We start from the raw sequence: 27,200 nt of genomic DNA on the forward strand, positions 1-27,200 counted from the left end.
TTATAGACCACAAACAAGGATGTGTTTCTGTTACATCACTATCAGGTATTTTCATTCCAGATTCATGTCATTTATTATACTTATAATCCATGTAAATATCTTCTTCAATTTTTAAAAGCACATTAATGAAATTATCGAGGCGTCTGTTAAATTTACGTTTTAAGTACATAGTTTTCAATTTATTGTGAAATGACTCGCAATACATGTTAGTATCTGTGAATGCATGAGGGAAGTTTCTGTATGCCATTGACCACAGACTTGCTCGGCAATAATAATACTCCTCAAAATAATTTACAAACGATGGTGCAACAGCTCGAAACTTTTGAAAGAAATTATCCATCATAGAAATAAATAAAGAAGAATTAGTTTCTTCAAGCAATATAACTAAATTAAAATAAATTTCATCCCTAAGTTTTTGACTTGAAACCATTCGAAATAAACTACGTTGCCATGCACGATGTACATGCCATTTACATAGTATATGTTTAATACCTGGACCAAATGGTTTTTCAAATGCAGGATGTGTAGTTTTATCATCATCTGTCATTAAACAATTAATATTAAGCTCAGGTATTACACATTTGATACTAAGAAATAAATTGTACATCGTATCCTGATCCAACTGATTTGAAATAAAATGTGCTAGGGGGTAACCACTACCAAATTCATCCGGGACAATTAAATTTAGCAAATAAAAATCATACTGATTTGTTTTGTGAGTAGAATCTATACATAAAATCCTGCTACAACCTTTAATCATCATTTCTTTTTGCTCCTTTGTCTGTAATCCTAGTGCAAAAGACAGAGTGCCAAGGCCTTTCGGACCATACAATGTTGGTTTTCCTTGAGGTTTGTAAATAAGAATAGGGTCATACAATTCCTGCCTAAGTTTCTCAACTATGGCAGCAACAGAAAGTGAATCATCACTAAGAGAAGAAATCATTACACGCTTTACATAGTAATTTATAGTCCTACATGTTACAAAATTATCTTTAATACTTAAGCTCTCTCTATTATCACGTGATCCACTTCCATCTCAGATAAATTCTTGAATTTGATCGGTGGAAACACCTAACTGAGCATAAGTTTTGATTTGATCACGACAATTCTGACTAAGCTGTTGAAATTTGGTATTTTCAAACGACAGCTCATGATTGTGATCTGAATAAAAAATAGCTGTCGCAAGATCTCGTTCCTCAGAAACTAAAATTCTGGATGGACATCTGAAGCCTAATGGTACTTTCTACTTGAAATTGGCACTGTTTTTTTTTTTGTGTTACAGTGAAGTGACAACAATAATAATGGTATGCTTTATTAACTTTATGTTTACTCCCAGAACACTTCTTAAAAGAACTGAATGTTTCCTTAGAATGACATTCTAACCACAGCTGAAACTCCACCATTGATGAAAATGTAAGCTCCTTCACATCCATCTCAGAATTGTGAAATTCAGCCAAATGTTTATTATGATCACTAATAAACTGGAAGGATGCCTTGCAATCAGGAAAAACACACGGTTTACGAATAATTAAATTATTTTTAGAACAGCAAAACTTCTTATGATGAAAAAGGTTACTGTGGGTTTTACAGTCTATTTCACAGTTGTCACAAATATATGATTTTGAATCAATTTCAGAAGACACAGATTTACACCTTTTTTTATGATTAAAAAATGACCGTCTTGAAGCATATGACTTCATGCATACCTCGCACGTTTTTTGATATTTATTTTCTATTTCATCATTCTTTATGGTAGTACATAAATTATCCTTATTTAAAATTTTACTGTTACGTTTGTGTCTTGATAAAGTTTCTTTACAAGAGAAATCTTTCTTACAACATGGACAAATTATAGTCTTTATATCTGAGTTAACAGAGGTAATAACTTTGCAGTTTTTTTGAACATACCCATTTTCAGATTTCTGTACATTACTTTCACCCTGATTAGAATCATTTGCACTCCCAAACTTAATGTTAGAGCATTCTGAATAATTTTTAAGAATAGAAAACTTGTTAAAATGAAAATATGGATGGTAAGAATTAAAATTTGCACAAGAACCAACAACTGATGGGCAAGTATTGGAATTGGTGACAAGCTGAGTAGATGAAACAGAGCCTCAAAAGCCAGTAGGCTGAGAAGTGACTAACGACATAAAAGAAAATTTAGATACAGATATAGTAGCCTTCTGCAAATCTGAATCAGAGCAAACAAATGAACCCTTAAAAACTGGAAAATTTGACATGGAAGTACAAGAATTGAAACTGATACCAAGATGAGATGATGATGAATTGGAATCCGAAGAGCCTGCAGGTTGAGATGATAATACTAGAAAATCCATGTTTTAAAACATCTGAGTAAAGTGGCTTAGGAGGTGGATCCAAAACATTTACACTAGTGCCAAGTGAATATTCAAGAAGTGGAAAATCTGATAAACTCGGAATACAGGGATTAGTATTCAAAACAGAGCTAGTAAAACAATCATGCTTTAAAACATCTGAATAAAGCGGTTTAGAAGAAGAAACATGGCACAAAAAATCTCTAGAATTACAAACCCGAACATTGGAAACTAAAGAACGTTTCACAACATCTGAAAAGAGTGGTTTGGAAACAGAAGCACCAAGATTACTACCCAAATGAGTACTCAGAACAGAAGGAATACTGGTTAATGCTGGGAAACTGCTAAGGGATGTAGAACAAAATGGTGCACTTACCTCTGCAGCAGTCAAACTTATCCTGATATCTTTTACAAAAATTTTTCCCAGCTGCTGATTACCTCTCCGATTTAGGTGTAAACAGTCTCTGGATAAACAAGTACTCCAAGAATAGTCAAAAGAGCTGCAAAAGAAAAACCCATCTTTACCTTCGTATGTTGCGAGAAATCTTGAATTTATGTTTAGTATCTTCCTATTAAGTTCTTGTAGGTGATACGTGTTACAATCTCGATATAAATCCGGGCATCGTGGGAGAACACCTGAAAACAGAATGACCTTCGGGTTTAATCGTTCAATTCCCTTATATAGACAACCATATTTACGATGAATTTCATCTGAATCGTCATTTGAATTATTGGTACCAACGTGGACAAAAACTAAATGAAAATGGTTGTTCATAAAGGCAATCTCACGTGTCAACTTTTCAATCCTAGCTCCTGGAAAGCAACGAAAATCAACTTCGTAATCAGGTAAATTCGCAGACAAATATTCTTGTAAATATTTAATCATAGAATCCCCGATTATGAGTATTTTCATCTTTTCAGATTGCTTAGACAAACACATAACTAAAATAAGATAATTAAAACACAAAATATCAGCGCTAATACTACGTACCTTGCTTCCCCCACAGCAGCACGTGCAAGCAAAATGGCGAAAACGTGTATTGCTTACTTCGAAAAATTACATTTGGCTTCATTTTTCAATTTTGGCGCAAATTAAGGTAACCTCTTAGTGTTGCCATCGGTCACGTGAGACCCGCTAACTTCCGTAAACTCTCAGCGTTTGCCGTCGCATATATCTGCAAACCTCTTTTTCTGCTGTTGTTCACAAACCGGCATCTAAGTTATAGTTCAGCGGATATTTCTTAAAATATGTATGTAAATATAATGTTATTTACTTGAAGCTGCTTCTGATATTTGATTCTCAGTAACAGGTGAAAGTTTCTTTCATGACGTTAATCATTTCTGTGTAGTTTAAGGCAAATCCGCAAATATATTTTTGTATAAATTCACTTATGTTTATATTGATGATGTAAATGCTTATAAAAATTACATCTTGTTAAAAACAAGTATTTTTAATGCTCGAAAAATTATGGTTTCAGAATGGATGTGTATTCCCGCCTTAACGTGCACCTTGAAGCTGTTTTTGAAGATACTGATAATGTGTGTATATGTACTCGTGTCCAGTTAAGGTAAAAGCTTAAAATTTTATTTCCTGTGAATTTCTTATTTGCCTAAATTAATTTTATTAGTTAATTTGGGTTTTCATCCGCAGAGAACCCGTTGGCGCCGTTGCATTTTTACTTGCCGATGAGCCGAGCCGTAAACGTTCTATTTTGTAAACGTGATTTTTAGTGTATGTAAATTAAAGTTAGCTGAAACAATATATTAAGCATATGGTAGTAAAAATTTACAGATAGTAAGCATGTGGATGTAAAAGTAACCGGTTAAACGTGATATATGAAAAATAATTTGTATTAAATTCAAGTTAGCACAGAAAACAATACATTAAACGCAACGGGAAGTAAAAATTCATTTAAAAAATAAATATTGGTATTCTTATACTTAAGTTTACATTATGCTTATATGTGTTTTCTCTAATTCACATAGAATACTAATATTTTTGAGAGTTGCAATAATTTTTTTTAATCCACCTACAGGAAGTGTTGCTTAGCAGTTTGAATAAAATTATTATTATATTGATGTGCAATGCACTTCCATAATATCAAAGATAAAGGTGGGTTGATCTTTAGATTATGGTAACTTGGCGATTTTTTGGCGACCAACTCTCCTACAGCAACCCTCTATTTTTTTTTCCCTGCCGCCATTTTGTCTTCATGAAGTAAAGACATGTTTCTTTTCTTTTTATCTACTGAACACTTCTTCCAACAATCTACTAGCCGAATTACACTTATGCTAGAAATTTTATCTAACAAAACTGCTTAATCATGACAAATATTCACTGCAAAATTGGGAAAAAGTGCACAATACCATACTCCTTACGCATTTTTCAAAATAACACATACACATAAACCATGTACACGTCGACTTATTTTTACTTAAAAAAACATCCCAGAATTACACAAAAATGGCATTGTGCACACTCTTCACTATATCCATGTACACTGCTTTTTCTCATAAATTAGAAAAATTTCACGAAAATACATGACAATTTTCTGAATCTTTAAACCCAGTAAAAAGAACTTATATGAAATTACCTGATCGTGAAAAAGTATATACCCTTTCCAAATATGAACATTTCTACGTATAAAATAAATAAAATATCCAAAACTTTTACCTCTAAATTATCTATTATATTATAAACGTCACCAACGAATTCATGCCGCAAACATTACAAATACTTAGTGTCAAATATTTAAATTATTTCCATGCACGTTTACTTCAACTAAAACATATACCAAATTCCTACAAACATAAAATTCACAAAATAACTATCATTTAATTAAAATATAATTAAATTCAAAAACACTACTTAAAATATAAAAAAGCACATACATTAAATTAATAAAAATTAGCTTACAATCCTAATTACTTTAAACTAAATCATTGCTAATAACAATTTTCCCAATAATACCAAATTACTTTACTTCCACCTTACATTTAGAACAATGCATAAAAATAATAACCTCAAATAATTATAAATACTAACTTACCTAATCTTCTTCAGAATCTTGATTACGTGTCCGATAAACTTTTCTTATTTCCTCCGCTAAATAAAAAGCAAGCGTATGTGCGCCTGTTTCAGGATCTTTAAAATCATACTTATAGTTCACAGCAAGGTACCAGGTAAAATAAATAACTTAATAAAACATCTTTACTTCTATCTCGCACAACCTTAAAGAAACACTTATTACTATCCCTTTCAATCCCACTAAATACCCATTTTGAATTCACTTTAGTTAGGGCCATGGGATCCAAAAATTAACGAACACTATTTCACACAACACAGAATAAAGCCAAATACAAAATTTCCAGATTTTTTCCCGATTTCCCCCCTTTTCCGATTAAAAAACCGTAATTCGTCCATTAATATCACATGACATATCCCATGATCTCTCATTTCCCTCACACAAAATAATGCGTAATCGGAACTGAGTACTGCTCACATTATTACCAAAGTCCCAGGTAGTAACCTTTATCGCCTCCAAAATGTCGCCAAACTACCAGTTACCATATTCTAAAGATCAGCCTAAAGGTGTTATCTTAGGAATGCCAACAATATCCCATAATTTTCTTATCTTTGCTTGTAATAACCAAGGAGGTTAGAAGAGAAGGAGGGAAGGTTCAACTCAAACGGTGAAGCTTGGCGGCCATGTTCCTGTTACTTGTGCAAGCAAGTCTGTAATTGCAATATTTTTTTTCTTTTCTTTTTGAAGCATGTCAGCTTGTATTGTATATGGATGTACAAACAGATTTTCGAAAAAGATTCCTGGGATTACTTTTCACGCGTAAGTATTGATTTTCTTTTTTTTTTATGTAATTTGATAACTATGCTAAAAAATATCACAATGTCATGTTGTTTTCTTTCCAGATGTGAACAAAAGGACTTAATAATAATCAAAATATGTTAAATACATTTTAATGTTTCTCTTTATAGCTGGCATCTTTGTTCCTTAACATACAATGATGTATGCTAGGATTTAAACTGTATAATTTCAATGTTTTAGGTAATTCGTTTGATAATTTTCATGAAAAGAAAGACACCAATTGTTACTATTTTTATGAATTGTAAAGGTGTTAAATAAAGTAATGCTTTCCTTTATGTATTCATTATTATTTAAGTTTTGTGAACTGTTAGGAATATAATTTGTGCATTTGATCAAGATAAACTATCTTTTCTGTTGTTAAATTTTTTTTTGCATAAATTTACAAATTTGTAGGCAGTATAGCAATCTTTACACAACTGAACGTGTGGAAAGATGTATCCAAAAATATAGGTATATTATTATATAATTTAATTAGGTATAGGTATATTTCTGTAAATCAGCTTAATTCAAGGCTGAATTACAGAATTCTTTGAGATTCATAAATATGAAATGTGCATAAACTGAAATCACTGAATTTACATAAATCTGTTTTATTTTATTAATATTTATTTTCTTGTTGTTATAAGGTTGTTGGTTGTGAAAAGAATTTATATAAAACTTTCATTTTAAAAAAAATGCAACCTGTGACTATTTTTTTAGATAATTATGTGGTATTAATTTCAGGTTAAAATTATTTTAAATGATTCTTTAATAAATTACAATATTGTGAATAAATCAGAAATATCACTTCTTAAAGAAAAATTGGAAAGTACATCCAATCCAACAGGTTGCTAATAAAGCCTAAACAAATTCTTGAAATATGCAGAAACATTATTTTTAAAGGCTTTAATGTTATGCACATGGATTTAGATTTCGAACTATTTCTTAATGATTTTCTGTACGTATCATCAAAGGATATCATCTTTATAACTTTAAAACAAAAAACTAACAATAGTGAAGTATTTCATTATAAATTTTATATATTTTTAGTGGAAAATACATGCACGGAACAGCTTAAAAACACGCATGTTTCACTGCCGTAATGCAATGTTTTGAAGTTACAAACATGGACGCCGCTTGTTCGGTGGAGTTTCATTCCCCGATAGTGGAGGAAACTGCGAACCTCCCTCCTTCTATGCTAACCTCCTTGGTAATAACAGATAAGGGTTATACAAGGGGTACCTTAAAGTCTACTCTACCCCTAAAATTGTATTAAAAAATCAATTTTTTTAATGCGTTCAGAAATGCATGTTTGACAAAATAGTTGTTGCTGCATTATTTTAAGATAATTTTCAGTGCATGTTGCTGTTTCAGAAGATGATGCAAATGCTTATAAAAATGATGCTGGAATAATTGTGAGATACTTCATTTGTGTATCAGTTTTTAGCAAACTTTATATATACAATTTTTTTCATTGGAAAATATTTTTATTTTTTTAATAATATAAGGCAATTTTTTTTATGAAGTTAAATATTGCACTTTGTATATAGTATGTAAAATTGTGTTTTCATTTTATATATATATATATATATATATATATTTTTTCTTTCAAGGGATTATCCGTATAGATACAATAATCAGGAATCATATAATGAGAATTTTAATGAATATGAGTACAACTATTCTGAAGAAGAATACACTTCTGGAGAAGACCCCATTATGCCATTTGAAGGGGAATTTCAAGATGATATGGAAATTATGAAGAGTATGGGCTTACCTCTAAGTTTTGTAAGTAAAGTGTCTGCTGTTGAGAAAGTAAATATCATACTTAGTATACAATATGTGACTTAAATTTAATAAAAGTAATTATTTAGTTTAAAGTGTTTGGGGATATTTTTTTAAATCCTTTTTATTATGTTTAAGAAATGGCAAAGTATTTGGATGCTTTTTTGTTAATGGAGAACCATTCATCAAATGTGGCAGCCTGTTTACATCATATTGGCAATAGTGTTGTGTAAGCGAAAACACATTACTGTGTACGTGGAACAAAAGCTTTGTTTGCCTCACATACACAGTGGTGTATATTTGGGTTAATCTTTGGATTATGCGAACTTGGCGAAAATTTGGCGACCAACCCTGCTACAGCAATCTGCTAGTTTTTGTTTGGACGCCATTTTCTTTTCACAAAGTAAAGGCATGCTTTTTTTTTTTTTTTTTTTAACTCAACATTTTTTTCCAACAATCTGCTAGCCGAATTATGCTTATGCTAGAACTTTTATGGAACAAAAGTGCTTAATCATGATGAAGATTAGGTGCGAAGTTGGGACAAAGTGCAGAATCGCCCACTGCTTGTTGCGTTTTTAAGAATTGCAAATACACGGTATCATCCATGTACACGTCGACCTATTTTCACTTAAAAAAACACCCCAGAATTGCACAAAAATGGCATTGCGCACACTTTTGACTTTATCCATGTACACTGCTAAAGTCCTAGCTAGTAACCTTTATCGCCTTACCAAATTGTCGCCAAACTACCTGTTACCATATTCCAAAGATTAGCCTATTTTTGCTTCAAAGAAAATCAGAGAATTGCACAGTTTGGCATTGCATACATTAAACATTATATTCATGATAATGTTAAAAAGTTATTCCTTTCGAGAAGCCCATGTATTGTTATGGTTGCTGCCATAAGTTAAATCTTGCATCAACATGTTTGTGGTTTGCAATGTTTGGTGTTAAGCGATGGCTTTTTAACAGAAAAGAACTAGGATTTGTAATTGTATAGTTCAAATTGATTTTAAAATTTTTTATATTAAATACAAAAATGAATGTAATTTTTGCATAAAATTACCGGGACTACAAATAAGTCTGCATCCTCTTTTATTTCTTTGTACGAAATAAAAAGGAAGTATTGTAATCGTGAAAAGTTTCAGGCATCATATTTCAACGAAAATATCCATTTTCACCACTATCGAATGCAATTTAATGATGTTTTTGCATGACATCTGTACATAAGGACAAAATAAAGGACTCTTTTTCCCTTAAAAAAAAAAAAAAAAAAAAATGATTTAAAATGAATTTTTAAGAGAATTTTTCGAGGCATCTGTGCGTACGTACGTATGTATATCACATAACTTAAAAACGAGTAGCCTCAGAGCGTTGAAATTTTGTATATAGGACCGCTATAATGTGTAGATGTGCACCTCGTATTTTGGTTGCAATCGGCAGCGCCAAAAGTATATAAACATATGTATATATATGCAAAAGATAAGAAATATGATGGCTTTGCTCTACTCGAACAGACAACCTCTAATTAACTTTCCGCAATTTCAGGATCTTCCCCCTAGACCAGTATTTTCGAGCATGTTATGTAATCACTCCTATAAATGAAGAATTCATGCCATTTTGCATCAGAGACTGTTTTCTCCTCTTGTTGCTACCAGACCTTGGTGCTGCTTTTCCCCTCTTTTAGAATATTTATGACGCAGAAAGTCTAAATTTAATCTTACTTGGCTTAAATCACTATTGAATGTGTAATTTGGAGAATTTCTTCTAAAGTAAAAATGGTCTACAGTGAGAATTGAAATAGAGATACAGTCAAAAGTCGTTAATTCGGACACCCATAATCCGGAATGATCTATAATCCGGACCTCAAAGCTACAAACTTTCTGCGCATGCGTCGCGTTCACGCATGCGCACAGGCATTTACGAGAGCGCGTAAGACCCTTACGGCTGCGAATATGTTTGTGCGCATGCGCAATTAAATTGTAACGGAGTTATACGCTAAGCTAAAGTTATCTAATTCAGTTAATGTTGCCGATTGCGTTGTTCCTTAATCTTCGAATTGGATCCGGCTTATTATTTTTTGCAGACTGTTAGAGCAATTTTATAAAAGTAAGCTTGAACTTTCGATTATGTCAAATAGAATTTCCGATATATATTTACTACAAAGCGAAAGTATGTTTTGAAATCCGAAATCTGTTTATCAGTTTCACGCTGCTCTGCGGCAGAGGGGGGGGGGGCAGAAACGTCATTATTAGATTATGATAGATTATAAAGATTATGTCAAATAGAATTTCCGATATATATTTACTAATATGTAATTTGTATCTACAAAGCGAAAGTATGTTTTGAGATCCGAAATCTGTTTATCAATTTCACGCAGCGGATTGGAAGTTGATCTGTCAGCACTATCCTTATCTTCAGGGCAGATGTTTTTTATTTGGTTTATAATTCCATACTAAGTGTAGTATTTCATTCTGTCTTTGATATGATTTAAATCAAGTTCATCGTCATTATAATTCGCTTCCGATAGTGAAGAAAGTGACCCAGAGGTTATTGAAAACGAAAACATTTCGATTGACAAATTAGTCGGTATTCTCAACACAGCAATTATAGGACTTGAACAGCGGAACTTTGTAAATAAAGAAGAAATTATGTCTGTTTAATAGAATTAAAGAGAAAGTATTATCACATGAAACAAAGCAACTTACATTGAAGGAAATTTTTAATAAAGTAAACAAATAAATATTAAGCTTTTTCTTTTTGTAAATTTTGATACCCTTTAGATCATAATTGTTCTTTATTTCATAAATTACGTTTCATATTTTTAATTTTGTGATTTCTGCATGCCATCTTACCATATTTAAACTGATGATCTATAATCCGGAAAAATCGATAATCCGGAATCGCCGAAGTCCCGACGAGTCCGGATTAACGACTTTTGACTGTACAAAGTTGCGTTCAATAAGTGCTAGGAAACTAGTTGTTTTTTTCCATCTCATTTCATAGTGTTGCAACTTTGTACAGAGTTTATTGGATAGTAATTCAGGCCATAATTATCGCTTATCAGCTGGTTGCTGTATTTGTGAGTCAACAAGAATTTGCAATATTTATATATTATCACTTTTAGTTATATTACCGCAAGTAAGGGATATCAAAGTTCTGTGTTAGATTTCACTTCTGAATTTTATCTTGTGTTTCATAGTAAGCATTTAGAGAGGTGACAACTTAACAACTATTAGAGTTAACTTCTTAAAGTCGACCATTAGACTTTTAATAACAAACAATTTCTGTTAGTTAAACACTTTTAGAAGTTACCATTATCCCTAATTTGGTATTTATTGTTCTCAACACAAATATGTATACAACAAAAGGGCATTAACATTGCATATTAATTTCATCTCTACTGTTAAATGAAAGTTTGTTGACAATAAAATAATAGTATACAAAGAAGTAACTTTTGCAAAAGTTTCACTTCCCTGCCTGTTCACCATTTCTGACAGAATTCATAAAATCAATCATAAGAACAAATAGTGATGGAAAAAACTTAGAAATTTATAAGAGTTACGACTATTACATTAAAAAACATAAAAAAGGAGCTGTGTAATATATCTCTGATGACAGGAAATGTGATAAAAATTTAACCATTTTCACACTTAGATGTATTAGTAAATGCTTCTTTTAAGAATAAAATAAAATAGATAAAAGTGGGAAAATATCAGTATTTAGAAAATGCCCCAATTTTATAAATTTTTAGTTCAAAAATCTAAATTCTATTGAAACAATCAAGTTAAACATTTATAAAGATTCTTTTACCTTTTTTTTTATCAAAATTTTCAAAATATTGCTCATTTAAATAGTTTTCCAAAAAAAGAAAGGTTTCTGAACATAGTTGAATACTTTAGAATTTAACTAATACAGTCAAAAGTCTTTAATCCGGACTCGTCGGGACTTCGGCGATTCCGGATTATAGATCATCAGTTTTAAATCTGGTGAGATGGCATGCAGAAATTATAAAATTAAAAATATGAAACTGTAATTTATAAAATAATGTGCAATTATGGTCTAAAGGGTATCAAAATTTACAAAAAAAGAAGCTTAATATTTATTTGTTTACTTTATTAAACATTTCTTTCAACGCGCGCATGCGTAAAGCATACATTACGCATAGTCGAAATTAGAAAATTGCAACCAGAAAACTATTTGATTTGTATTCGTGATATTTATAATGACGAGGAATTTGATTTAAATCATATCAGAGACGGAGTACATCGAGATGAAATACTACATTTATTAAGGAATTATAAGCCAAATAAAATAAAAACATCTGCCCTGAAGATAACAATAGTGCTGACAGATCAACTTCCAGTTCATTGCGTGCCGTGCCGCGACATCCCCCCACCGCGCAGAGCAGCGTGAAATTTATAAACAGATTTCGGAACGGTTAGATAAACAAAGGATATGCCATTATCCATTTTTTGTAGCAATTCCACTTTTTGTTTGATGGACATCGTTCGTTTTTGTTTTGTAAATCCTTTGGGAGCTCCAGCATCGGAAATTCTATTTGACATAATCGAAAGTTCAAGCTTACTTTTATAAAATTGCTCTTACAGTCTGCAAAAAATAATAAGCCGGATCCAATTCGAAGATTAAGGAACAACGCAATCACCAACATTAACTGAAATAGATAATTAGATAATTTTAGTTTATACCGTCCGTTATGCATTAAACGCACACGCGAAAACGTATTCTGCACTTGCGCACACGCATATGCGCAGCCGTAAAGGTCTTGCGCGCACGCGTAAACGCCTATGCGCATGCGCAGAAAGATTTTAGCTTTGAGGTCCGGATTATAGATCATTCTGGATTATGGGTGTCCGAATTAACAACTTTTGACTGTATTCCTAATTCTTCTTGACAAGCTATTAATTCTAAAACCCAGTTTCTTCCTCCTTCCATTATTAGGTATTATTTCATTAGAATGCACCTTGCAAATTGCTAACTCTGCATTTATGATGTTAGCATCTGTTTTGTAAGCAAGTATAGGCATAAACAAATAACCCCCATTTTCCGCTTATGATTACTGGCTCCAAGGACAGTAAAATGAACAATATTTTTGAGTCCTTTGGAGAGATGTGAACTTGCCTTTGGAAGGGAAATAAATTACCGTATTTGACGGCATATAAGACGCACCCTTATTTAGACGGCCACACACAAAGAAAAAAAGTTTCAATAGCGTGGTTTCTTTTAGTTCTCATGTTTCGTAAAAGCCAAATAAACAATTATTGAATGCAATTACCTTCACGTATAAGACTGTGTCCTTCACGTATAAGATGCAGGTAACTTTTTTGAGACCAAATTTAGGAAAAAAAGTGCGTCTTATATGCTGTCAAATACGGTACTATGACATTAAGGTAGCAAAAATGATTTTTGAGTTTCTGTGTGTCATCAAACTTGTTTTGTGAGTTTATAAAATTCCATTGCTTATTGCAGTATGTATTTTATATTATGTAAACTTTAATCCATGATTATTTAAATTTTTTGTTTGTTTAGGGAAGAAAAAAGCAAAAGAAAGAGAAACAGAGAGATTCTTCAGATATTTATACCTCAGACAGTAATATTGAAAATAGTTTAAAAAATAGCGATATGGATTGCATGATTCCTGCACGTGATATTTCATCTGACAATATTGACGCTGAGTGGGAAAAGTATTGGGCTCTGCATGGTGAAACAATAGTTTTAAATAGCTGGATTCAAAAGTATAAAGATTATTTGAATCCAGATTATTTTAAGAATGCTAGCATTCCTTTTAATCTCAATAACATGAGTGATCAGTTTCAAGCAATGACATTCAATGATAACATTGTTGAAACTTCTGAAAATGTTAATGATGAGCACTGTAGTCTTAGAAGTAGTTTGGTGAAAGAGGATATAGATTCTGTGCAGGCTAATATTAAAACTGATGTTAGTGAAAATAAAAATAGTTCTGGAGACACTTTAAATGGCAGTGAACACAGAGATGACACTAAAAACTCTGATTCAAATGGAATAAGTAATGAATTTTGTAATTCAATTATGAATAATGACTCTGAATTTTTAGAAGTAATAAACTCACTTAAATTAATGAATCCTTATATGGAAGAAAAAGAATATGGCAACAGTAATGGAAAAGAATATGACAACATGTTTAAAATAACAAAGCCATTAGAAGATGTCAAAGATGCCGACTCTATTTCAGAAGCAATGTGGGCTGAGTTATGGGATAAGCATAATCAGGAACAACATGATTATCATTATAAACTATTTAAAGATGAGTATTTGAACAAAAATTATATTGATGGCATAACTGAAGACTTTCATGCTGTCGAAGAGAACTGTAATTCCGAGATGTGTAATGTATGTGATGAGAAGTACTACATTAATAAATGTGACTTTTGTGGGAAACAGAATTGTGATTTTTGTATTCCACGTGACTGTGAACAATACTATGATGACTGTTATGAATTACCTTTAAATCAAGATGTTGCAAATGATATTAATAACATTGTATTAGATTTACCTAATTCTGATTGTGAAACAAACCAAAGCATGGATTTGCACGAAAAAGATTTAATTCCACCTGAAAGTAATCTTATATCAGATAAGCCTATATTTACAGGAAGCATTTCAGGTGAATCACTTGAAATCACAAGAACTGCAGATGATAGTGATGATGGGCCTTTAGAAATTCCGACAAAAATCAAGAGAAAGTAAGTAAAGTAATGGTGCTGTTCTGTTCAGGACCAAATTCATAAATGTATTTGCATGTGTGTATGTATGTATGTGCATATCTATGCATGTATACACTCAGTTGCGTTCATGCTTACATATATACATGCATACATTGAACGTATACATCAATACATGCATACATTGAATGTGTACATCAATACATGCATACATTGAACATGTACGTCTATACATGCATACATTTAACGTGTACATCTATACATTTCTGGATCCAGTCCTGATAACAGAACAGTACCAAAATACCTTTTCTAACCAACTGCTTATTTAAATTGCTGCATTTTATGTCTGTGTGCTTTTTTTATGCTAAACACAATGTTTTTCTTTTCTAAAATAACACAATGGTTTTTCAGAAGTTGAAACAACTTCTGAACATCTGGTATTTTTGCTGAATAATTCTTAAAAATTAGTATATGTGAAGATTTTGGAAAGAAGGTTTAGCAAAGTGTTATTTCAGAAATAAATTGCAAACAAAATAATACAAAATGCTTTTATTTATGTAATATAAAATTCTTTTATTTCATAGATGCTTAAGTGTTACCTTTATAAGCAAGACTTTATTAATTCTGGCCTTCTGAAATTTAGTGTGTGTGCAAAATTTTACTAATTTCTAAACTCCAACAAGGAATATTTTTTCTATTTCTCATAATTTATTATATGCTGTTGTATTATTTTTAATCATTAATACAGTGTACTAAGTGAAGACTTACTGTAAAGAAGTATCTATTCTTGGCTAGTTATTTCGGCATCAAAAGCTGAGCAATTTCCTCCCCCTCCACACACACTCATTTTATAAGCTGAAAAAATACTAAAAAATCATTACTTATCTATAAAAAACTTTCATAAAATGATAGTTGTATATGAATATATGTTTTTTTTTCAACAAAACTGATATGTTTCTGTAGCAGATTTACCAATTTTTGTGCAGAATTTGACATTTATGGTTCTTACAAAAGAATATTTATAATTATTCCAAACAGAGACCAAAATTCAGTACAAAGTCCGAAATCTGAACTAGTCGGGACTTTGGCAATTCCAGATTTTAGGTTTTTCCAGATAATAGATCATCGATATAAATCTGGTAAGATGGCATGCAGGAATTAAACAATTAAAAATATGAAATCGTAATTTATGAAATAAAGAACAATTATGATCTAAAGGGTATCAACATTTACAAAGAAAGCGTAATACTTATTTTTTAAATTTATTAAACATTTCTTTCAATATAAGTTGTTTAAGATGCTTCCACAAAAAATTCAAAAAGTTCTTTCTTTTTTCTTGTGTCGTATACAGTGGACTTTCCAATGTCATACTCCTCGCATAATTTTGAGACAAATATGCCTTTATCCATTTTTTGCAGCAATTCCACTTTTTGTTTAATGGGCATCGACTGCTTTGTAGATCCTTTGGCAACTCCAGAATTGGAAACTCTTTTTGACATAATCGAAAGTTCAAGCTTAGTTTTTATTTTTATAAAAAGTTTACTTATTTATACTTTATTTTTATAATAATACTTTATTTATACTTTATTTTTATAAAATACTTATTATTATACTTTATTTTTATATTTAAAATATTTATTAATAAAATATAATAATATAATAATAATATTATAATAAATAAAAATAAAGTATAATTATTATTATACTTTATTTTTATTTTTATATTTATTTTTATTGTTATACTTTATTTTTATAAAAAGTTTACTTAAAGTTTTATAAAAAGTTAACTTAGTTTTTATTTTTGCCATAATAATAACAGTCTTCAAAACATAATAAGGTGGATCAAATTAGCAGCACAGTCTGCTACATTAATTAAAATGCCTTAGAATCAGTAAAGATAATTTTAGCCTAGCTTAATAGCATCCATTATACATTATTGGTTGTGTATCACAAGATTGGCGACAAAAGTCAAGTTATTTCGCTAAATTTTGTCTTGCTCCTATTGCGTACTGAATTAAACCTGAATTGTATTAGTTTAGTTATTTACTGTACCTATGTTTTTCTTGCACATGCTTCAAACTGATTCGAGTCCTGAATAAATAAACTCACACATATAATATACTTAATGCTTTATCTAGGGCCCGCGCTAAATACCGCATGGTGCAGTCTCTACGGGTCCTAAATTCTGCTACAAAATGCTTTCCTAAGTTCTAAATTTTCACCGTGTCTAAACTTTGGATCCCAGTGCTTTCCCTAAATCATAAAAACTTCTCATCCCTTAAATTTGCCACTCGGTGCTTCCCCAAATTCCAAAAATTTTGTCTTTTCTAAATTCTGCCATCCGGTGCCGACATATTCTGCTGCCGCTTCTGGGTTTAAGGTGAATAATATATCAGTTATTCTTAATTAAAGTAGCACTAAATGTGATCTTTAGGCCTATGCATTTCATTAACAAAATCCATTTTTAGCATACGAAAAGAAATTTTTGTTGAATTTTTCCTCGTCAACATTTCTTAAAACATTTAAAAATCTATAATCATTGCCAAGCATAATGTTAGCATAAAAGGTTGCCATACTCTTGTGATTCAATTACTAATATAAAAAAAGTTTAGTTTAAAGTTATAAAAAAAGTTAGTACAGCATGAGTTATTACTGAAGCTGTCATGTATTGATAAACATGCGTTGATGCAAGCAAAGTATAATAAATAATGACTCGCCAGGTCGGCGTCAGGGATTTAAAATAGGTGAATGTTTCGGTTTGAGATGTATGCCAAGTAGATACTCAGCTATGGAGCTAAATTATTAATCTCACAAATTTATGCTTACATTATTGTTTTTCCATAACGAGGTATTTTATTTAGTGCCTAACTAAAATTAAAAATCTGAATTTTTAAGTGAAAATCTCCACATGTTTTATTATGGAAAGAAAAATCAAATGCGCATGTGTAAAGCATTAATAAAAAAAATGTTTGTGTCTTTGAGGTCCGGATTTTAGATTATTCTGGATAATGGACATCCGGATTTCAGACTTTGTATTGTATATACCACTTTAGACAAAGCTTATTGCTAAACAAAATACTACACGCAAAAAAAAAAAAAAAAAAAAAAAAAAAATTGCTAATTGCATATTCAATTTGCTATATCGAAATCACACACAGTGAGCCACACTGCAGAAAATACTCAATCCAGTTACTTATTAGATACATCTTGTATGCCATTTAAGACAAACTGATTCTGTGAAAAATGTTGCAGTTTTCTTTATTATTAAAAATTGGTGTCCTACTACTTACTGGCTTTAAAATAATTTTCTAAAATAGTTAATTTGGTACTATGGCATTAATTGTCCTATATGCAGCTGTCAGTTTTGAGGAGAACACCTTAGGATGCAGTTTGAGGATCTCCCTGCACTCCCTAATGACAACCACTCAAGAGACCTTTGTGCAAAATATGTATTTTGAGTATATTTTCTCCTTGATATACTTTTGGATGGTTATGGATTAAACAATTTTTTTCCTAATATTTTGGAATGGGCTTTTTTCGTAACTGCTATGCATTGTCCTTCTAAATTATATAATCGTCAAGTTAATTGTAAAGAATTTATATTTAATTTTGCTTAAAGCATTATATAATTATCTTCATGCTCAAATGCAGAAAGCAGGGTGTGTTTGGGGAAGTAAAAATGACTCGCTTCTTGATTGTTATTGCCTGGTATCTTATGTTTTTCTTCTCTAAATATTACTAAATATTATTTCTACTTTTAAATTTTCCTGTATTATTCTTTCTTTTAATTTTTCTGTCATCTATACTATTAAAATTTGTGCGTGTCTGTTTGTTTGTGGCTATCATCTTCTCCAGAACGGCAGGAGTTGAGTCTTAAGAGAGGTACTCGTGGATTCCAAAAATTCGTAGAAAGCTAGTTCGACCATTCTCATATTCTTATGTCTTTAATCATCTGAGATATTAAAAACTCTGAAAACTCTAATTTTCACACTAATTTTTCTGAGTGGCAACAGTTTCGTTATGGAAATAAAAATCTTTATTTCGAAAAGTGTTGCCACTGCTCCCTTTCAAATCATAGAGTTTGTTAATAAAAAATGTCTTAGTTAGAAAGAATGTGACATCATACGCCAACAATTTTTCGTCAATGTCGTCATTTTAAATAAATATCTGCCATTAGTAACCTTTTTGCTTCAGGTTAGGATGATTAATATGATATGTTATTGCCATGTTAATTCTTTTAATCATATTGAGAAAAAGCTGTTATATTACATTAAATTTAAATCATGATATCGTACACATATGTCAAAAGTGTTTGTTTTCTAGTTGGCAGGGAAAAAATTATTTACAAATTGGTTGTTGCTTGGAAAGAATGAACTAATTTCATTCATATTGAAATGTTTTTATACATTTTCTTTTCAGGTGTATATAGAACTTAAAAATTTTGCTTTGACCACAGCCCACTCATCTGGTGGGCTTGCCCGCTAGTTAAAAATAAAACCTGCTATGTGAAAAAATATAACAGACTATAGAAAACTGTGTTAATGATTTCTTTTCAATTTTTGACTTATATTAAAGTATGCAATATAAAAATTGATGACATTTATAAAAAAATTTTATGCAATTCTCTAAGAAATAGTAACCCCCCCTAAAAAAAAATCTAAAAGAATATCACTAGAGAATGTAAACGATAACCATAACAAAAAGAACTGCGGGGGCAACTTTCCTTGGGGGATTATCGTCCTGCAAATGCTTCTGCTTTTGCCTTTAAATGTTTGTTGAAGAATGAAGGAATAACAAATAACCTTTATTCTATAACCTGTTAATTTTTTTTATGCAGTAAGATAATTACCAATATAATTAAGATAAAAAAATCAGGTAAGCAATGCATGTGCTGCTTACCTGATTTTTCATTTGAGATACTTGCTTATGGTGAAAGAGTTCTACATTTAGAAAATATTTCTTTATTATTTTAGATGTGAAAGTGAGAGTGATGAAAGTACAAATGAACCTATAGATTATTTGAAGGACTTGGGATTAGTTATAAGACCAAATGAATCATTAAGGTAACTTTCAGTCATTTGGTATTTTAATAACTGTTGGACTTTCTGATTATCCGCACCCCCGCTGAAAAGTCATGCAAAAGTATTTCATGAGGTTAAACAATATGTTGTCAGAATAATTCTATGGCAGCACAGTCATGTGCATAGTATGTGTTCATTTTTCTTATTGCACAGTATCAGATTTGTGCAATTCTCTGATTTTTTTAAGCAAAAACAGATTACTGTGTATGTGATGAGAACAACAGTACCCTCCGAAAAAAGAGGGTTTTTTTTTAGAAAAAGATAAGTGTTTTATGATCCATGTTCCATGGTTTTTTTAAGTTTTTTATTTTATTTTATTTTATTGCTCATTTAATGCACTGCCTATTTGAAAACAGCTCTTGCCATTTGTGCATTAGCATAAATTAGGCCAAAAACTAATCCACAAATGTTCTCCTAAGTCACCAATGAGTTTGCAACTTTTTGATGGATTATGCGGATAATTATGAAATACCTAACTTTTTAAATCTAATCCGATTTCACTTATTTTTAAAAAAATCTATTTCATTAATAATAATAATACAGTAAAAGCATGACTATTTGGTATAAGCATGACTAATCAAAAAGCTCAAATAATCAGAATATTTTAGAATTTTAGAAAAATAAAAAAATTTGCCCCAAAAATTTAGTAAATGAGAGAGATTTGTAATGGCATTATTTAGCTTCTTATGAGTACACTGGTGAAGTAAATTTAGTGAATTTGCATATTTTATCGAATTGCATGAAAAGATCTGAACTGAAGGAAAAACCACTGCTTCTAGATAAAAATGCAAATCTTGTACAGCAAATATGTAAGCGTACGTGTGTGTATAGGCGGAGCCAGCAGAAAAACAGGCTTTATAAGCACGGGGAGGGTAAGGTGAGTTGCGTTTGCTAGCACACCTTGGCAATTTTCTTGGTATTATCTTGCAGCAATCGGCTAAATTCACATTAGAACAGTAAAAAGGAATAACCACCAACGTTTAGATGATGGAATGAGGTGGCGAATAGTGGTGAGGCTAGAGGCAGGCCAATCACAAGTCCAGATATGTAGAAAGTTTAATTTAACACCCAGTGCCATATGTAACCTATGGAAACAGTTCCAGGATACTGGATCCATCGAGAGAAAGCCTGGGCAAGGTTGACCAAGATCCACGACGGCCAGAGAAGATCGCTTTTTGTCCATTTTAGCGAGGCATAATGGGCTACAGCTTCTCAGCTCTCTTGGGACCTGTATGCAGTGACAGGGACCCGTGTAACAAGGGTGACTATTTCCAAAAGATTGAATAAGAGAGGGTTGTTTGCCAGAAGACCGGCTGTTTGCGTTCCGCTCAAGTCTACAAACAGGAGAGTCCAATTAGCATGGTGCGGGCAGCATAGTGATTGGAATACAAAGCTATGGGCGAACATTCTGTTCACCGACAAGTCCCGTTTTAGCTTAAACACGATTCTCGCCATACTTTATATGGAGAGACCCAGGACCCGCTAACTACCCTCCAATATCCGCAAAGTCAACAATTATGGTAGTGGCAGTGTAATGGTCTGGGCAGGCATTCATGTTGGATGGCTGCACACCTCTCCACGTTTTTGACAGAGACTCTGTGACTGATGTGTGGTATAGGGATGAGGTCTTGGAGCCCTATGTTTGCCTTTACCGGGGTGCAGTGGGCCCCGAGTTCATCTTACAGGACGATAATGTGAGGCCACATAGAGCTCTTCTGATTGACGAATTTCTCAAAAGTGAGGATATTCGCCGGATGGATTGGCCAGCCAGGTCTCCAGACCTCAACCCTATACAGCATGTCAGGGATGCTGTGGGGAGCACAATTGCAACTCGCAACCCCCCAGAACAATCCAGGAACTGAAAATGGTGTTGCTGAATGAGTGAGACCAATTGCCACAGGCACTGATAAACTTATGTCCAGTACTATTTCCAGTATGACATCATACTGTGAGGCCTGTATGGCTGTAAGAAGGGACCATACCCCCTATTGACCCATTTCTTTTATGTCTTCTGCAACTGCTGTTTCAGACCTTCAGACTCCCATGAGTGTTACACATGAACATATGTGTCTATTATAACAGTTGAATGTTTATTTTGTGTGTATTCTATCAACCTATGTTCACACCAAATTTTTTAAAAATCTGTCCAGTAATTCTGGAGATCGTAGACCAAATATGAAAATTCTCTTAATTTATTTCACCAGTGTATATACATATATGTTGCTGCCAAGCAGTATAATTTAATATAATAACCAATAATAGATAAGCATAATGTCATAACACAATCATAAGAAGTTCATTTTTTGGTTTAACCCTCTGAGTGGCATAGGTTTTTGGATTTGTTCTGATGACCTGTATTTATGCAGCATTTATTCGCTAAATTTATATAATTACTTATTTCTGCATCTATTTTCATAAATTTACATTCATTAAGATCACATTTACAGGTACTATTCTGTTTTGAGGACCGTAAAAAATTGCTGCGAAAATGTATGCGCAAAAGCGCTAAATCTTGCAAATGCACCCATTTAACAGCGTGCCAAATCTAGCTTACGCACTGATTTCAAATTGCGTAAGTTTAGAGATGCCATTGAAATACTAGTTTAATTTTTAAATCCTTTATTTGATTTTAAATCATCCTATAGGTTTGAGATTTGCCCATGACGAAAAGTCTGCAATAGAATTTTTTCAAAGAAAAGGCATCATTCATTATAGAAAATTATGTTTGAACAACTAATGAGATGAAATTGCTTTAGCGATAACTCGGTAGCTAAATAGCGATGCAAAATCCATTCAGTTATGTTTAGCTGTTTTTTATATAAATTATAATAATGATCTGAAATAGTTATTTACTCTTATGCTTCCATTCAGTTATGTTTAGCCTTTTTTTATATAAATTATAATAATAAAAAGTATGGTGCTACTTTGGTTATATGAAATTAACCTTTCATATAAATTAAAACAATAATCTTTAAATAGTTATTTACTATTATACTTCCTTTCTTGCGTTAGGGTTGCCACGATTATTTTTTTCAGCACTGGCATCAACAATGGTTTGGCGATTTTTCGCGGTCCTCAAAACGGAATAATACCCATTTATATTATTAAAGAAAGTAAGAAAGCAAAATATTTTAAGTTATACTCTAATATGTATTAAGTGATAAAAAATCTCATTGACTGGATAAAGCTGGTCATGCCACACAGAGGGTTAATCTAAATTCGGTTAGTTCTTGATAAGCTAGTTTAATTTTTGTGAAGAATAATATAAGTTGCATTTTGTCCTCCCAATTTGAAAAAAAACTGATTACAGGGGTTCCCAACCCTGCGCCCGCCAATCGTTTAACGTGTGCCCGCCGCAGTGCAATCACAATAAAAATGTTTTCAATAAAATTCTATCTGAAAGTTTTCTCATTTTTAATGAAATAGAAATTCCGTCCAGCACAAAGTGAAATTCGACTAATCTCTCTCTCTCTCTCTTTTTTTTTTTTTTTATGTGCATATATTATTAACTCTGTTCACTCCTATGAATTAACTCTAAATAAGTACATGGTGCCTGCTGTCCAACAAATATTATAGAATGTGCTTTTAGGCACACAAAGATTGGGGACCTCTGGATTAATGTTTGAGCTAGCATTTGGTGGAATATCTTCTAATTTACATGATTTAAATTTATTTATATGTTATATCTGTAATTTGTATCTATTTATTGTGTAACTAAATTAAGAATATGTTATGTTCATTTAAACTTCTGCCAGAATGACTGGCAAAATTCCATCTTTCTCATGTTTCAGAACTGAATCTCATGTTTTACTTTTATGTTTAAGGCCTATGAAATGTGTTGAATGTTATATGTCTGAATGAATTACAACCCCCTCCCAATTTTAAATGTAGATGTTTTATGTTCAAGTGGTAATACATATAATAGGATAGTTTTTTATAATTTCAGAGTGAAAACTTTTCTCCATTTATTTGGCTTTCTAATGTGATTTCCACTTTTTATATGTTCAACTGTCTGGAATTTTCATGTTTCCAGAAATCAGCATTTTGTTAGCTTTCCCGATAGTCATGCTCTTATTGTACTGTATTTTTAATTTAAATCTTTTATTTTTAAATGTTTTTATGTAACACTTTTTATGCTGTTATAAAAATGCAATTTTAACGAACTCTTTTGCAAAAATTATCAAATTCAGAAAGCATCTATCGGTGTTTAATCAAGTGCAAGTATGAAAATTTATTAAACAAATAACTTCTTTGGACAGTTTTATTATTTAGCAATGTACTTGATATTGATCAATATGTTATAAAGCCTGCTCTAGCTGTGATGTATGTCACTAGATAGCTTAGTAGGGAGAGAGACAAATTCTTGATATCCTCTCAAAAATGTTAATCATCATTTTACAATTGCTGTGTAATTAGATATTCTGTAATGGTTCAGCATGTCTTGTATGTGCTGATGTGCTCAACTAGCAAGAAATCTGGTGATGTTGATGGCCAAAGAAGAGTTTGCAGAGAAGTAGATATCATATGGGGTCATGCAATTATCCCTTCGAAAAATGTCATCCTACAATTATGATATGAAAGGTGACATCATTACTTGCAAGATGCCATTTGTATGATGGTATGAATAATAGTAATGGGTGATTTGCTGTTGTAGAAAATAACATTTCAGGGCAGAATAATCATTGTATGCCACTGAAAAATAGTTAGTTTGAACCTGATGTTATGATTGTTTCCATACCTGAATGCAACTGTAATTTGCAGCCATGCTAAAATAAGATTTATTACTAAAGTGATTTCAGTCTGTGATGATTCATGAATCTGGAAACTGAAATTAATGCCTCTACCTCTACAAACACCATGAAATGGTGAAAAGAGATTCAGATGCACTGATAAATGATAAGCCACAACTTTTTGTTGTGGATTCTGACACTGTTGTCATGTTGAAGGCTATGGAATCTTTCTGTATAGTCGTACTTTTTCATTGTTTTAAGCCCACCAGCGACCAAGTGGTAAAGTCGCTGAACACTAGTAGTTCGGTCAGAGATTTGAATCTCATGAACGGGCTGGCTGCATAGGTGCTTTCATGGTTTTCCCCATGTGTAACGTGTATATGAGCCAGTTTCCCTTAGAAAGTCCTCCAGGAAGACATCCTTCCCCTTAGGCAGATAGCCCTCGAGGCTTTGCCATAATTAAATAACCTAACCTAACCTATCATTGTTTCAAACCTTCCTGATGCTAATGAGATTGGCTATAAATAATCGCTGCAGCTATATCCCAAAATAGGATCCGTATAGTCCAGATGGTGAACTATTGTAGTAGAATTGACTTTAATTTAGATTTTTAGTTAGACTTTGTAATTCAAACACACTGACAGCTAATTATGGAATTTTAAACTGATTTTTATTTCAAGTAATTAAAATATGTTGAATTAATTAGTAAATAACTTCTTTTAACATTAACTGGAAAAACAGAAATTTTAGTTGTCAGCTAGCAAACCAAAATTACTGAGTAGAACAAAAGTTTGGGTAATAACTAGGATAATGTGAGAACCCTAGTCAACAAGCAGTGACAAAACCCCTGTTCTTAGATAGCATGCATAGTTTAGCATAGTAAGAAATAAGATGCGTTTATTAATATTGTTTATTTATTTATTCTTTTAAAGCGAATAGAAACAGTTAGTGCAGCGAGTACATTTTGCGAGTAAGCATTCTTCATATAGTGGAATATATCAGTTGCTGATTCTCAGAAACTATACATTATTTCCAGTTGCCAGATTTTACATTTAATAGATTAATATGATAAATGCATACTAACAAACATGCAATGGGAAAGTGCTCCATCAGCCAAACGATAAAGTTACAAGTACGGAACATCCCACCCAATGTTGAAATATTACATTATTTCAAAATTAAAGAAACAAAGTATGAATATAAACTTACAATGACACAATTTACAACAAATATACTAATTAATAATTCAATGAGAACAAAATAAATTAACCAACAGTGGAAATATCATTATCCATAATAGGTAAAATGCAAATTTTTGAAATACTAAAGTTACTAGTTTATTTCCAGCCAGCAGAACAACTGGATGTTACAACTGAAATTTAAATCTGAATGTAAAAGTCTATCGTCAACTCTTGTTAATCCGTTAGATGGATGTAAAAAAGTGTTCAAATATTTAAAAGCTTACTCATATTTGGAACTGAAGATCCCATTTCTAAAGCTGATATTTCTGCAGGAAAATACTTTACCTGTAGGTGTTTTAACAAATAATTTTCAGCTCTTTCATATTCTTCACATGCAAGTTCTCCGGTATGTGTTTTAGGAGACTTGCACCTTCTGCAAAATCTAAAAACAAAGCTTTATTTTAGTTATGAATGTTAGCTTAGTTTATGAGTTTAGTTATGAAAGTTAGCTTAGCTTTAGTTTAGTTTGCTTATATGAAAATTGTTACTGGTATTAAATAAGCTATCAAAAAAGGAGTCATTGTTTAAACTTAATATTACTTAAGAAACAGTCTTGAGTTCATCAGTATAAAGTTCGTCAGTTGAACTACTGGGATTTTGCACAGTCTCAGGAATAGGTAAATTTAATTTTGAAAAAAGTCTGGTCGTTTCCATCAAAGTTCACTAGCACCAAGTGCTTTAACTTCCAGTCGTCTGGAGATCATGTATGCTGGGTTGAATTCTGAAGGAATATGATGTCATTCGAAGGCTTTAAATATCTGCTGGATTTGTGATACTTGGTTGCTTACAAATGTCTTGAACAAACTTGATGGAGTCTTGATCCATTATGGCTAAAGCTTTTAAAAGTGAAGGAAAGTTATCGTTTGATGTTTCTAATCATTTGGCTTCTCCCTTTAAAGCCATAAATAATGAAGCTTTCCATTTTCAGAAAGTACTGGATTTTCTTTTATTAAACTATTAAAATTGAGTCTTAAACAAATTCCATACTTCAAATTTTCCACTAAAATTCGGAAGAGGAAATTTGGCAGTTTTACTAAAGCGCTTTTAAATTGATCATTACATACAGAATAATTTTCTTGTGTAAGGCTGTCAATATTTTGATTTGTTACAGAGTCATAAGTTTATTAATAGTGGTTTTTAGACTTATCTCTAATTTTTGAATATCCTCATCCACTTGAGACAGCAAAACTTCTGCTTCTTCAAACTCGAGTATTCTGTAATAATCGTTTTTCAGCAATTCAAACTTTTCCTGAATATTTACCACCGTATGCATATGAGCTTGTAGCTGCACGATATCCGGTTCATTTTGCTTTTCTGCTTCTGTTAGCATTTGAAATCCTTGTTAATTGTCCTTCGAGGTTTTCACATTTGTGATATCCATAGTCATTCTTTACTTTTTATTCCAAACTGATAGCATTGAATCCATAGGTTTAGGTTCT

At 31.7% G+C, this 27,200-nt stretch overlaps 1 protein-coding gene across 2 annotated transcripts in view; it reads left to right on the top strand.

Annotated features, from left to right (window-relative positions):
* The first annotated feature begins 3,480 nt into the window (after positions 1-3,480).
* Positions 3,481-27,200, top strand: part of Tgs1 (Trimethylguanosine synthase 1) — a 64,170-nt gene continuing 40,450 nt past the window's right edge. Inside the window, exons 1-5 of one of the 2 annotated variants that reach the window (XM_035355052.2) lie at positions 3,481-3,646; positions 3,815-3,904; positions 7,813-7,987; positions 13,535-14,730; positions 19,683-19,772. In XM_035355052.2, the coding sequence (XP_035210943.1) occupies positions 3,816-3,904; positions 7,813-7,987; positions 13,535-14,730; positions 19,683-19,772 (1,550 nt within the window). In that variant the 5' untranslated portion in view covers positions 3,481-3,646; position 3,815. The remainder of the gene's footprint in view (positions 3,647-3,814; positions 3,905-7,812; positions 7,988-13,534; positions 14,731-19,682; positions 19,773-27,200) is intronic. The other variant, XM_035355053.1, reaches the window with a different exon arrangement.

This window comes from Stegodyphus dumicola, chromosome 1 (assembly GCF_044657685.1).
Source record: "Stegodyphus dumicola isolate Sdum_Otavi_A_Nest chromosome 1, ASM4465768v1".
In the NCBI taxonomy this organism is placed as follows: domain Eukaryota; kingdom Metazoa; phylum Arthropoda; class Arachnida; order Araneae; family Eresidae; genus Stegodyphus; species Stegodyphus dumicola.